At 36.8% G+C, this 13,949-nt stretch overlaps 1 protein-coding gene across 4 annotated transcripts in view; it reads right to left on the reverse strand.

Moving 5' to 3' along the window:
• The window catches only part of SUCLG2 (succinate-CoA ligase GDP-forming subunit beta), a 113,042-nt gene that overhangs the window by 45,543 nt on the left and 53,550 nt on the right, over positions 1-13,949 (reverse strand). For all 4 annotated transcript variants that reach the window (XR_011003124.1, XR_011003125.1, XM_068202212.1 and 1 more), the window contains exons 5-9: positions 9,726-9,878; positions 8,684-8,773; positions 6,164-6,260; positions 2,072-2,233; positions 505-647 (exon numbers count right to left, since the gene is read on the reverse strand). Coding sequence is in view for 2 of the 4 variants with exons in the window: in XM_068202212.1 (XP_068058313.1) it covers positions 505-647; positions 2,072-2,233; positions 6,164-6,260; positions 8,684-8,773; positions 9,726-9,878 (645 nt within the window). In the remaining 2 variants the exon portion in view is untranslated. The remainder of the gene's footprint in view (positions 1-504; positions 648-2,071; positions 2,234-6,163; positions 6,261-8,683; positions 8,774-9,725; positions 9,879-13,949) is intronic.

Below are 13,949 nucleotides of genomic sequence, written 5' to 3' on the forward strand. Positions count from 1 at the left end.
ACTCCAGCCTGGGAACGTTAATTAAATACAGATTATCCTGCAGTGCAGAGTCAGATATTTTAGAAACCTTGAGTTTAAAAGAGTACAAATCAGCCCTTTGAATTAGCTATTTCCTTAATTTTCCCATTTTTCTCCTCAGTCTACTGTGGTACTACACTATTAGGAATGACATTTTAAGCATCTAAGTCTCACAAATTCCATTTTAGGAGTAAGATGCTCTGAGTTCAGCACTGCAATGCCCAGCATTAGTACACCTGCACTTCTGTGTTGAACTGCCTGGAGAAAGCTCCCACTCACAACTCACCAGCAAACCTAAGCATGGATCAGGAGCTGAAAAGTCTGTCCAGTGGTTCATATTGAATTAATTTTCCTCCCAGATCAGCCCATTAGGAACTCACCCTCAGTGTTCTCACCATGATCTGTGTTTTTCTGTGCACTATTCATGGTCCTACTCACCCCTACTGCTGAACAGGGAAGCTCCCCATCCAAACCCAACATTTTTACCTTTGGATCAGCAGTCAGCAGTTTGAATGCTTGATAGACTTGTGCTTCTTTCACACCTCCACCCAGATCCAAGAAGTTGGCTGGCTTTCCACCATTCAGGGATATTATATCACATGTTGCCATTGCAAGTCCAGCTCCATTGACTGTAATTGCAAACATCAAAGTGCTTAAAATTCACATGGGTAAGATTTGTGAAAAGGCTTCAAATGTATCAGCACAACCCCAGAACACGGCTCAAAATGTTATACAGCTATTTCTAAATACTCGTGGCTATTCAAGGATATACAATGCAACAAAGAATTCAAAATCTGGTGCAAACACACCAACATTTAGGTTTTTTTGGGGCTTAGATGTGGACCTTCCTTTAAGCATGTACGGGCACTGGATCAGTAATTGTGGCAATGAAGAACCTTCTGATTGTATTAAAAATAAAGAGACGTAAAAGCTGCTGGGAATAGTGATGTGAAGGACAAATTGACTCTTTAAGCTCCTCTCCCATCACTCTGATAGCAGCGGATGCTTTGTATTACTGCACAACAGACAGTTTTGGGGACAGTCCTCAGATGTTCCTGAAACACCTTATTTCCGATTTGCACTAGTCTAGAAGCATTTCCATGGATAGGAAGATCTAAACTAGGAAAAGTGATGAGAATTATGTGTCCTCTTTATGTTGCTCCTATTGGACAAATGCTCCTGTGTCACCCAGAATAAAGGCCACTAAAAAATAGCGTAATGTTGGCAATTATTATCTGGGTTTTGGGATCTTTTGTTTGTTTTTTTTTTTTTTTTTTTTTTTTGGTGTTTTTTTTTAAATTGAGATTGAAGTCTCACTGTCACTTACTGAATCAACTGCAACACATTATCAGAATCTTCTAGATTTGTGTTTGGAATACACATCTCAGCCAATATAAATGCTGGGCATTTTCTCACCAAGCTGAAAAAAACCACCCTAACTCAATTAGATTAATAATAAAATGTTGTATTGGCTAAAAGAATTTGTACAAAATGAAAATTATTTAGAGCACAGCTGTCTTTTCTATTATCTCTTCTAAACAGCAGAATAATTTCTGTTCTACAGAAACTTCAGGAAAATTAAAACCTGCCATTTCGAAGCAGATTCTTTAGCAGCTTTCCTTAAAGGGAAATGGAGTTTAATATTCAGTTGTGACTAGGAATGTCACATTTACACAAACATACTTTTCAAGTGTCTTTTAAGTAACACACTCTTATTTTTTAAAATTAATGATTAGGTTTTGATGACCTTTCTTGTTTTGTTTTAATTACTGGAAAGACAAATTACATCAGGTTAAAAACTCAGAAATTGAAACCTCTTAGCCTTCTCTCTGACACCACTGCTTGTGTGCTGTGGCCATCAGCACAGTTTCCACACAATTTTAATTTCATTCCGGCAAGAACTTGTGGAAGGACAGACAAAACTGCAGAAACACTCAGTAAAACAAACTGAAATCCTGTAAAGGGTGACCTGAATGTCAGATGTAAACAAAGTCTATACACTGAACAAGCGTAAATTTGTTTTCAAATGTCTTTTGGATGTATTTGTTCTTACCAAAGCAAGCAATGTTTCCATCCAGTCCTATATATTTTAAGTCATATTTGGCAGCTTCATTCTCTATGGGCTCATTTTCAGACTTGTCATCCATGGCAAATATTTCTTTTTGCCTAAATTCTGCGTTGTCATCAAAGTTTATCTTGGCATCGAAGCAAACGACTGGAGGAGAAAATAAAACAACACCCAGGCATTTAGAGCTTACAGTCAGCCAGAGCTTCTGAAATATTGCAGCTCCTCCAGCAGCAAGGGGGAGGCTGCTTGGGGAATTTGGGAATCGTGCTGCCTCCAACATAGGAGCAGCTGAAGTTCTAGCACTGAGTCCAGCAGGAAAGGACAGGTTTTCCATAAATCCTCTCCTGAGAAAAGGCACAGCAAGACCTCCACAGCACACAGGAAGATCTTCTGTGTTTGCCACAAACAAAGCTCCTGTATGTTATTGTTGGAATCTGAAATGAAGGGAAGTCCCAGAACTTTGGGCCTGTAAGCCAAAACTCAGAATTAAACACAAGATTTGATCTCAGACTTTGAAAAAGTTTCTAAACTTAGGTGATAGAAGTGAGAATGTGGATTTATAGTTTAAAGCAAAAACACGTTAAGAAGAAGAAAGTTTAGAGTTTTAGAGTTCAAGATATAGAAAAAATAGAAGTAGTTACAAAAGTAACTAGAAGTTTAAAGTACAGTACTATAAGTTTGTGTATCATAACATGATTAACGATGAAAACTTACACTGTAACAAGGTCATAAAATGAAATATTTAAGGATTAGGTCAAAAATATAAATATCTTTGTTGATGGTATTTTATTAGTTAGTAAGTTCTTAAAAGGTCTTGTAAGTAGAAGTCTTGTAACCTTCTGAACTATACTGTAAAGATGTGAACTGAACTCAAACTTCCTACCTATATAAAATATAAGAAAAATAAATTACATCATCTAAAACAATTCAGAAGTCCTGTCTCTAATTCCTTCAAAATTCCTCACTTGTTATGAGGGCAGTTTTTGTGATTTGGACAGGTGGGCTGCAGCAATGACACAGGAGAGTTTACCTTCCATATTTTGAAAGAATAACATATATAACAGGTAACACCAACCCAAAGCCATGTGTGTTAACATGCAGTCATTCAGAGTTGAGCAACATAAAATGCTTTCCTTAGCCATATTTTGAATTTCTGATGTTATCAACTATACACACATTATTTCATTAAAGAGCTTAAAAAAAACCAGAAGGCAAATATGTTAAAAATGACCAAAAGATCACCTTTAAATACAGAAAATTAGGAAAGTAAATACAAACCTTTTCATCAATATCAACATCCACTATGGTTATAAAAACAAATTAAGAAGTTGCTAAATCTGACTACATTAAATAAAAGATACAAAGGTCTGGCTAGCAGCTCCAATATTCACATAAAGACAGAAGCAACAGAAATCCTGTAGAGTGTTATTTGCCTATTTTCTGACTCATTATTTCTATGGCTTTGCATAGGCAAATGCCTCATTAGATTAAAATGTTCTAAGTAAATGTAAGACTATATACTTAACATATTACTATCCAAGTAATTTTCCTTGTACTATGTTCAGATTATAATTACTGACTTAAGCATAATTGATTTCTCAAGGCAAACCAATCAAATTTAAAGTGCCTTTAAATGCTGTGTCCACAAAAATCTAATAGTTTTCCTATCTGCTGGTGTTTTTTATTCACATTGCCACTGGGACATGTCCATGGTACCTGTGCATGTGTTCATGAGCACTGCACATATCTGGAGGTCAATGACAATGAAGAGGACAATTTTAGTCTGGTGGAAATGTAACTCTGCTCAATATACAGTTTCTCAACTTAGGAAAAAATAGCTAAGGAAACAGCAAATAAAGCATTTACACAAGCAGGACAGTCTCAACTGTATATCTTGATTTGCATTGGGTTTTCTTGATTTGGGTTTCTTATGATGATTTAAAAAAAAATAATATTTGACTTGTAACTGATAACAGATTAAATTAAAGCTATCAAATTTCACTTCAGTGACTGCAGTTTCAGAAAATTGTTCATGAGTGTGTATAAAAAATCTCTTGGAAGAGTCCAGATCTTACCTGGTCAATCATCATGTGGGAATGTGCCAAAAAGCAAAAATATCTGCAGCTCCTAACATGCTTCTAAGGCACTAGAGCTGCTTTAATTATTTTTTTAGCAATGAAATAAGACAATTTTTCTTCTTCAAGCTTTCAGGTGCTTAAATTGGTAAACCCACTCAAAGCTAGAGTACAACTGCAGTTTCAGAGCTCTGTTTACCTTACACACAAACATCTTCCATGTCACATTAATAGAAACTCATTTGTACAGAACATTCATCTTTAACAAAGGCCATGCTGTACAAAGTAGCAGCAAAATCATGTATTAATATTTATCAAACCATTTTCACTATCAAAAGCACATTGTTGCATGTATGATAGATTATACAAATGGATTTTTCTTCCAAACAAATATCAAAGAATGCTCCAACACTTATATTCATGAAGTACTTCTGTTGTTTTTGTTAGTGGTGTAGGATTTTTGTCATCTGCCAATTCAACAGTTTACACAGAGAGCAAAAAAACTGAAAACAAACAACCAAAAAACAGGGAAGTTTCAGGCTTCTGACCCATTAGCGTTAACAAATAATTTGCTAGGATATTAAACAAGCAAATACATACAACCTGATGGAAATCCACACAAGTGATAAACACAAAACACAGCAAGAAGTAAATCCAACTTATCCATTACTTTGACAAGAATCATGGGCTTCATACAGAGACTTATATTTTATCATTAGGAAGAGCTGCATTAAGCTACTCAAATGCTCTTCCATTTGTTTTATCTTTATTCTTCTTTAAAGACATTTCAGATAGAGAAACTGCTAGCAAAAAAGGAATAAGCACAGGAAGATTCCTTTGCATTTCTCTGAGCAAGAAGACTCTCACAGCTTGAAACCCACTCTGTTTCTGCTCCCTAGCTTCCTGGATGCAAACCACATGGGGAAAAACCTTGGAGAAAACAGCACAAAATCTCCTACCATCCCTCAGATTAAGCCCTTCTCACTAAATATGCACAGCCATCCCAGGAGAGCTAACTTGGTAAATTATCCAAATCTTTATTTCCACAGAGCCGCCTTGCAGAACCCCAGAAAGGATGCAGGGTGAGTGCCACCACGGCTCTTTCCGATCTTTAAGGACCACATTTTATTTCCTCTCATTACTTTCTGTCCTCTCCCTCACTTGCCTCTTCTTGCACACCAGTTTCTCCTCTTGTAGCCACCAAACAAGCCTTCAGCAAGTCAGTGAAATGGAACAATGAGGAGGTAACTGTGATCCCCCTGGATCAGCCCTACCATATTTCAATATCCCACAGGCACCTTTCATTCCTCCCCTCTTCACCTTTGTCCAAGTTACTTGGACAAAAATGACAATTGGAAAGAAAGGTTTCAGCTGGAATACCAACTGTTATAATGAGGTGAAAGCTAATTCAGCTCCTCAGTTTTACCCTACACCTTCTCAGCTCGCTAGTCATGGTGCAGGAAGATCAATGACCCTTTTTCTTCCCAAAGGATGTGGCCAAGTGTCTGCTTCAGCTGAAATTTGTCCTGTGCTCTAGTAGACTGCAGAGTCATGCACTTTAAAATTTAAATTACCCATATGAATGCAAACATAAAAGAACAAGTTTCTTTCCACACAATCTTAGTAATTCTAGCAGCATTTACACACACACAGAAAAACAAAACAAAACAAAACAAAACAAAACCCAAAAAAACCACCAAAAAAACCTCCACAAAACAAAATCAAGAAAACCCCAACTTTGTCCATGAGCAGAAGTGCAGAAAATGTTGCTGTCTTTCACCAGACAGAACATGTAGAAGCCAATACTTCCAGTATTTGGATGAAACAACAAAAGGTATTGAAATATAAAATCTGCCAAGGGAATATTTATGAATATTGTTTAAATTACATTACAAAATGAAATTAAGGCAAAGCTGCTGCTAAATCCTTCTATGCAATTTAATTTATAGTTTGCATACATAAAGAATTATAATGCATTTATTTGTTTCCTTCAATTTCTTACCTTGCCCTTCTGGAGTTTCACCAAAGGGATTGACTTCAACCTGAGTGGCATCAATTTTCAAGAAAAGATTATACAGCTTCTTAATTTGATCTGCTGCCTAAATGTGATCAAATGATTTACAATTACCACACAGAAAAATAAAAGTTCATGTTTTCAAGGCAAAGTTAGACCATTATTGATTATTTTTAAGTATTACATTGCTCAGTAATTCTAGATAATCACTGTTTTTATTTCTGTTTTCTTAACCATATTCATATAGTCTCTTACACTGTTGTAATGTAGCATTATGATACTGTGTAAGATGTAGTAAAAGTGCATTTAAAGACTACACAAACTGCAGGTTTTCTACAAAATAGATAGTGCAATTACTACGACAAGTTTAATTTGGGAAGCGACTGAAGGTACCAGCATAACGAAGAGTTCTCTGGTACGCCGAGATCTGAGTTGCATTCACATTAATCAGTCTAAAGTCAGAAACCACAAAGTAGTTTGTGCACTCTGGTAACTTCAGCAAAAATATCTATTTCTCCTTCCTACATCAAACTGAATTTTTTTCTTGAAGAACTTACATCTGAAGCATGCTTGTTTACTCATTTCAAGATACTCTTGCTTGTTCCCTATTACTCCTCACCATCTATCCCCATGCCTGATTCTGTGGCTGAAAGTATCACCACTGACCCCTAATTTCCAAGTCTTTTGCTCTTTTAATATTTTTCCACTAATAGAACTACTTAAAAACAGTAACATGAACATGTATTGAAAAATCCCTTTGGTTCATTACACACTGTGAACCTATTAGCTGAAATAAGTTTGCAGATGGAGTGCACTAATAAAGAACCACTCATTTTTTTCCTCTCATTACTGATCAGCTAACTGAAGTACACTACCCAAAAATACTTGTGACCTCTCCTAATAAGTGAAATGAATTAGAATAAAGAAAGCATAAGTCAGCTTTCCTCTACAAGGTCAGTCATGCAAAAGAAAACATGACAAGTGGAAAGAATCAACCCCAATCCCAGTTCTGCCCAGAGAGGTTGTGGAGTCCCCATTCCTGGAAGTGTTCAAGGCCAGGCTGGATGGGGATTTGAGTGACCTGATCCAGTGGAAGGTGCCCCTGCCCAGGGCAGGGTGGTTGAAACTGGATGTTCTTTAAGGTCCCTTCCAACCTAAACCACTCTGTGATTCTGTGCTAAGATTCTTTAAAGAGTCACAGCTGGGAAGCAGCACAAATTCCTTAGGAAGCCTGTCCTCCTCAAGAGTTAAAGCATTCTCAGTGGGTTTGACTTTAAAAAAAACCCATCAGCAGTAAATGTGCAGCAGCTTCCTTGGCACAAACCCTCAGGCTGACAAAGCAGCCCAAGAGCCCAGGGGGAGGCTGTCGCAGTGACACTGGGGAGGCAGCCCCACCAAGAACCCCACACTGACTCTGGGCCACCTGGAAAGCTGCTGTTGGCACAGTCCTCTGCTGCTATTGCACCAGAACACCAGAATCACTCCACTTTTATTAAGGGCTGCTCCATCTTTCAGCATCTCTCTGAATCAGGCAGCTTAATGTCAACGCTTCCCTTTCTCAGGGTCTATAAGAACTGAGCCTCTTCAAGCAGAAAATCCCAGCCTAGAACTAGAGAATGTATAAGTAAATGCCAGGATTTGTCTGGATAAAAACTATGTCCCTGTGCTTCAGTAAATTCCTTTTAGTTGATTGTGTGAGGGAAGAAATGCATTCCTGCAGCATTATTAAAATGTGTTGTTTAAAAGTCCATACATATTTGCTGTTAATTATTAAGTACCAGAACTCTTCAAGGGTTGAAAGGTTCTACATAATCATTCCTCCTCATTATATACACAGCTAAATCTTCAAATGTGTGTTAATCAACTTCATCATTATGCATTTGTTAATTGCATGTTAGGATAGAAAAGAATTAAAACTGCTGAATTAAAAATAAAGGAGTTCTACAAAAATGAGTTTCATAATACAGAAAAAAACCCAGGCCAGCTTAAATGAGCTCTCTTCTCTTCTGTCCAAAATTATGCACATAGGCAAATATATATATTCAAAAAATATATATACAGAAAAGAGATACTGAAAATAGAACATGCTGGCAGCCTTTTGTTTTTGAATTGAAGAATAAAAAAAAAAAATTAAAAGTTTCAATCACAAAGCCAAATACACTTTTATTTCTCCTTATCCTAAGAGCCAATTTTCAAAACCAGGTCTACCCATGCCATTCATGGAGCTCCAGTGGAATTCCAGTGAAAACAAAGGAATCCCACATGGTGGAACAGCATGTTGCCATCAACTTCTTCAAAGACAGGGGACTCTTTAAAACTAGAAGGAGCTTATTCAAAATGCTAAAGCCTAATGACAATTACACAGTGCAATTTAGTATTTAGAATGTCAAAATGATCCCAATTTAATGGACACTTGGCCTTTCCAAGTGACCTTTCCTCTCAGAAAACATTTAACGTTGAGCTGGGCCAAAAAGTCCTCAGCCTAAAGCCAGGGAGTGGAGTCGTTACCTGCTGCTGCAAAGGTCCTTGGAATCCCAAATTTTTTGCCATCTGCAATGCCTGATGATCCTTTATGCCTTCAAAAATATCTATTTCCTCCTGCAACAGTAACATGTGTAAATATAACTAAATATTCCATCAGAATGGAGGTTTATAGCTTCAAAACACTTAGCGTACACGTGCAAATTAGTAATTAAAGCCTGGCTGTTTGCCAAGGCTCCCCGAGACTGAGGCTATAGCAGCTGCCTACAGGGGATGTTATAATTACCACACTGACTATGAAACAGTCCTTCCAAAAAATATGTAATTCTTCAGGGTGGCACGCTGACAAGACAATGTGACACCAGTTTTCACTTTAAATTACTGTACAGATGGCATTGACGAATATTTAGTCTGTTAATTTTTATGACATATTCTGGAATATTTTCAAGGCAATGAGTGTCACTGCCCAGTAACACTGTGAAGTTTATATGATTTTTAAGCGCACATTAAATATTTTTACAATTTTTTGAAAAATTATACTTGATTGTATCAATTATTTTCTCAGCTGAATAGCTTGTCTACTCATTATCTTGCCACAGTAACTTAAAAAATACTTCAGTGTAGTCATCATTAAGAAAGTAATTACAACAGTTGTATTTCAGATGCAAAAGTCTTGCAGGTACAAAAAATAATTAACAACTCTGCCAATTAGAGAAAAACAGCCACAGAAACAATAAGTATATTGGCACCAACCCACCTGTGAAAAAAAATGTACTTTCCTGAAAGTGAAACTCACTCATAAAACACTTCAGAATGAAGTTTAACATATCAGATAACAGCCAGATTTAAGATATTTTTGTAATTGAAAAATTCTAGTAAAATCAGATATTAAATATGCTTCATTTACTAGATGACAGGTATGATCCTGTATTTGATGAAACACTCTTTTTATGGTTCTTCCTGTCTCCTTTTTACATGGAAGAAGGAAAAATGGGAGGAGAAAGGGGGAAAAATATTATTTTGGATAACTGACAAGGAAAATTGTTATTGTAGAACATTATTCCAATACCTTAAAGATAAGTTCTGGGCTAGTTATTGCAACTTCTTCTATGTCCACACCACCCTGTGGACTGCCAACCATGACAGGTCCATTGCAGGCTCTGTCCATCAGAATTGCAAAGTATGTTTCTCTGGAAATATCCAGTGCTTCTGCAACCATCACCTAAAAATGGATAGAGGCAAGGAAAGAAAGCATCAGTGGTTCTGACTGGTCCTTCTGCTTCACCTTAAAATGCAGCAGTTTGATACTTGCTAGCCTGAAAAGAAACATTGGTTTCACTGCTTTTACCACAGCACTACAACCCTGTGACCTTTTTCCCAAGAAATGCTCTCTCCTTAAGGAAGAGACTCCTCTAATGCTGCTCTTCTCACCGGGGCCTGCAGTGAGCAATGTAAACCTCAGTGTTGGGGTTTTTCAAGCTGTGTCCATACTGCAGACCTCTATATTACCTTTTTATCCCAATAATTTGGGATAATTCTTGATTATCAGGACAGTAATTCTTGTCCCCAGAAAGACCTGAGTCCCAAAGGACTCAGTGTGCAGATCACAGAGACAGAAGGACTGGCACGTTGGCTTTTGGATGCATCTCACCAGCAGTGCTGCTCCTCACCAGAAAATCCTCAGGCTTAATTTCTCTCCCTTATTCTGACCAAAGGCCACCCAACGCTTATAATCTCTGCACTGAATTCCTGCCCTGCCCAAGTATCTCTTAATAAAATGGGTTTACAGCTAATTCTGCCATCCAGCTTTTTATTTTCAATTTAGAGAGTTGAGCAGATGTGTGTCCTTCAGATACTAGCAGAACCTAGAAACACAGATCTGTGTTTTTCAATTTATTACTATAAGCAACAGAACCATTTTGTACCAGTATCTGACAGACACCACAGCACAAAACAGAAAGATGTTTCAAATCCCATGTTTGGAATCTACAAGCATCACATTAAAAGTGTCAGAAATTGGCCCATATAAAGTCTTTGCTACAATTTTTTCCCTCCTCCCAAAAACAAGACAAGGTCCTTTCCACTTTAGTATTAGAATAGCTGTACCTTCCTCCTCACCTGAGCTGTCTGTTTTTGCAGTAGTTTAACAATGGCTATCGAAGCAATTTCAGAGACTCAGTAGTTTTACATTTGCAAAGGACTCACAAAACTGTTTCACTATAAGAATACTAAATTTCCCAAAACATTCTTAATTTTTGGAAAAAAATCTGCACATGATCATCAATAATTTTTACCTGTGATCATAACAGGTGCCATAATCAAAGTTGCAAAGACTGTAGTTCTGCTCTGCACTACAGTTTTGCTTTTCAATCTGAAAGTGAAGCAGCCACCTCTGTAATTTAATAAGTATTACATTCTTCCTTAAGAGAGCTGCTATTTCCCATCTTTCAATGGAAGTAGTAGAAATCAGGAAAATCACTTCCCAAATATCAATATAATTAGGAAGGATTAAGTGGCAACAGCTTTCTAACACGGTCTGTTTCTGAAGTGACAGTTTTGAACAATGACTGCAGACAATGATCATCACTGAATATACCACAAGGAGAAATTAATTCTCTCAGTCAGCAGATCCAAGAGACATTTTATACCTGCAGCCTTAAAACTCTGCCTACCTGGCACAAGGTGCTCCATCAAACAAGTATTCCTGGGGTTTTCATAGTTCAAGGACTATAAACAAGAAAGATGCCCTCTACTTTCACCCAAGTCACATTTTGACAGTCTATTCCGGAGTACATAAGAAAGGATGTAGGGACTTCCTGCCAGGCAGTAGGTATTAGAGAAGAGGGGGGGAAATGTAAGAAACAGGGAATCAAATAAAGCCATCAGTGCTCAGAATTGAAGGAAAGATGAAATTTCTTTATGGTCTTTTTGACTTGGAAGAAATTTGCTCTATAGTAATTTTGTTTCCTTCTACTTTTCCCCTCACTTTATTCACACAACATAGGGGGATGTAAAGGAATAGTTCAAATAAGCGACTGTTCTAAGGGAAATTAAAGAAAGCAAGGTGAAGGAGAGAACCAAGAATGCAGAAAACTACTGTACTACTTAAAAGCATCTGCCTATTTTAGTCTACTACAGAGGGATGCTAAAAGACAACTTCAGAGACACAGCTTGGCTACCTGCCAAGATTTGTCAAATTAACAAGCAAGGGTAGGGAAAGCATCTTTGATTTGCTACTATTTTTACCTGCATCCATGTTTTCACCTTCTTACATATCCTGCATCAATGTATCTGAAAAATGTGAGTCAGTTGCTTTAGACATAAGTCAGATAAAACCAACTGGTCCTACTAGATCTTGTCAGAGCTGTTCAGACAGCTTCCACAGAGATCAGGGTCAGGGCCAGAATTAGGATGGGAACACACTCAACAAGTTTTGAGGAATACATTTGCAGGCACAGCAGGTGGAACTAACATTATTAAATCAGGTATCTTCAACTGAGACTTCCAGCTGGAGTGACTGTCCTCACTGCTGCAAATTAACAATGTCAACATCATCAGATGCTTCTCTGTCTTAATTCACAAAATTACTGAGAGTCTACTTTGCAGTAGGCAACCTTAGAGCAAAAATTGTCAGATTGTGAAATATCTCTAATTTCTCCCAACAAAATAACTTTCCTTCACCATCCTCCCCATTTGATGCACAGCAAAGCCAGGGAAATTGGTGTTCCAGGTCTTTAAATATCATTTAATTCTACCTATCACTCACATGACAGAACTAATGCAAACACATTGATGAACAGTTAAGAATAGTGAAATTTAATCTACAGACTGTTGACTCTTCTCACATTTCTGTTATGCTTTTGATAAAGAATATGACACATCATTATCTGTTTACCATATCATATTTATATTTAAAATGTCCTGGGGAAAAATCGGTTTTCATTAAAACTTCTTGACAACTTCAAGCTTTCCTTCTCTGTAACAAATCGTTACCTAAAAGTTTAAGTCACACATCTAATGTCATGAGGGTAACTGTAACAGCTTTTCCTAAACAGAATCAAATATGCAAAATGTTCATTCTGTTCTTGCTTGGAGAGAAAAAACACAGGTAGTGAATTCTCAGGTTGTCATGATAAGAGAAGACTGTCATCACAGATAGCCAGGCTCTCCAAATTCCAAATGCCATAAGAGGATTTTATGTAAACTCACAAAACAGGTTCCAAGTTATGAGGGAATTGAAGAGATTGCTATTAATTCGAGAAACATCAATCTGAACAGGCACAAACACACTTTAAATTCTGTAGCAAGAGCACAAGCTGAGAAAGAAAGCTGAAACTATAATTTTCCGTTTCAAAATTATTCTAATTGTAGAAAATGTCTACCTTTTATACCTTCCTTACAAATAGATGTAGAAGGTGACTTCCACTCCCTGACCTGACATCAGCTCATTGATTGCCTCACAGAAAGTGACATCATAAACATTTTCCTTCTGAAAAATGCTTATTACTTAATTTTTTTTTAAAAAAGGAGTATTTTTAACCACTCAAACTTTCCAGAACACTGAAAAGTTTAAAAAGCACAAATCCTTTTCTTTTCTTCCTGAAATGCAATTTTCCTTAAGTAAATGTAGAACACAAACTCTTCTATACCTTGAAATAGGAAAAAAATGACAGTGATTTGTTCTCACTTTCCCCACTGCCCTTAGCAAGCCCGGAGAGTCTGCCTGGCATTTTTAGTGCATTAAGTTCCCACTGCATTAAATGATATCTCAGACTTAGCTAAATTTATATATTTAATAATATGACTCTAGTTTGCCCCTTGATTAAAATGTCAGTATTTGATTTTTTAGATCTGACACCAAAAACCTGAGTGCCTCAGCTCCTCTAACTACCTTTAAAATCCCAACGTGAGCTAACTTTTTAAATGGGAAATTCTTTTAAAACAGACATAATTCTGCTGGGAAATAATTTTTTGATGAAGTAGTGCATAATTTTAAACATGCTTCCTTCACTATCTAATAAGCATAACATTGGGCAAACTGCTACAAAATGAATTAATTTAAGGAGGGTATATGTTCTCACCATTAATTACTAAGAATCAAGAACTCAATACCAAAAATTGTAAAACATACTAGTTAAAAGCCAACATTCTTTTAAAAGCCAACTCTGTAATCAGGATGAAAGTCTGTGATTTTGCTATAATTTTGCAAATTATCAGCTTCTCCCAGTGAAAAACATCACAGTGGTTTATCATGGATCAGCATTAAAAATAGCAGTTTCCCTGGAACTCTATA

Source organism: Anomalospiza imberbis, chromosome 11 (assembly GCF_031753505.1).
Source record: "Anomalospiza imberbis isolate Cuckoo-Finch-1a 21T00152 chromosome 11, ASM3175350v1, whole genome shotgun sequence".
Taxonomy (NCBI): domain Eukaryota; kingdom Metazoa; phylum Chordata; class Aves; order Passeriformes; family Viduidae; genus Anomalospiza; species Anomalospiza imberbis.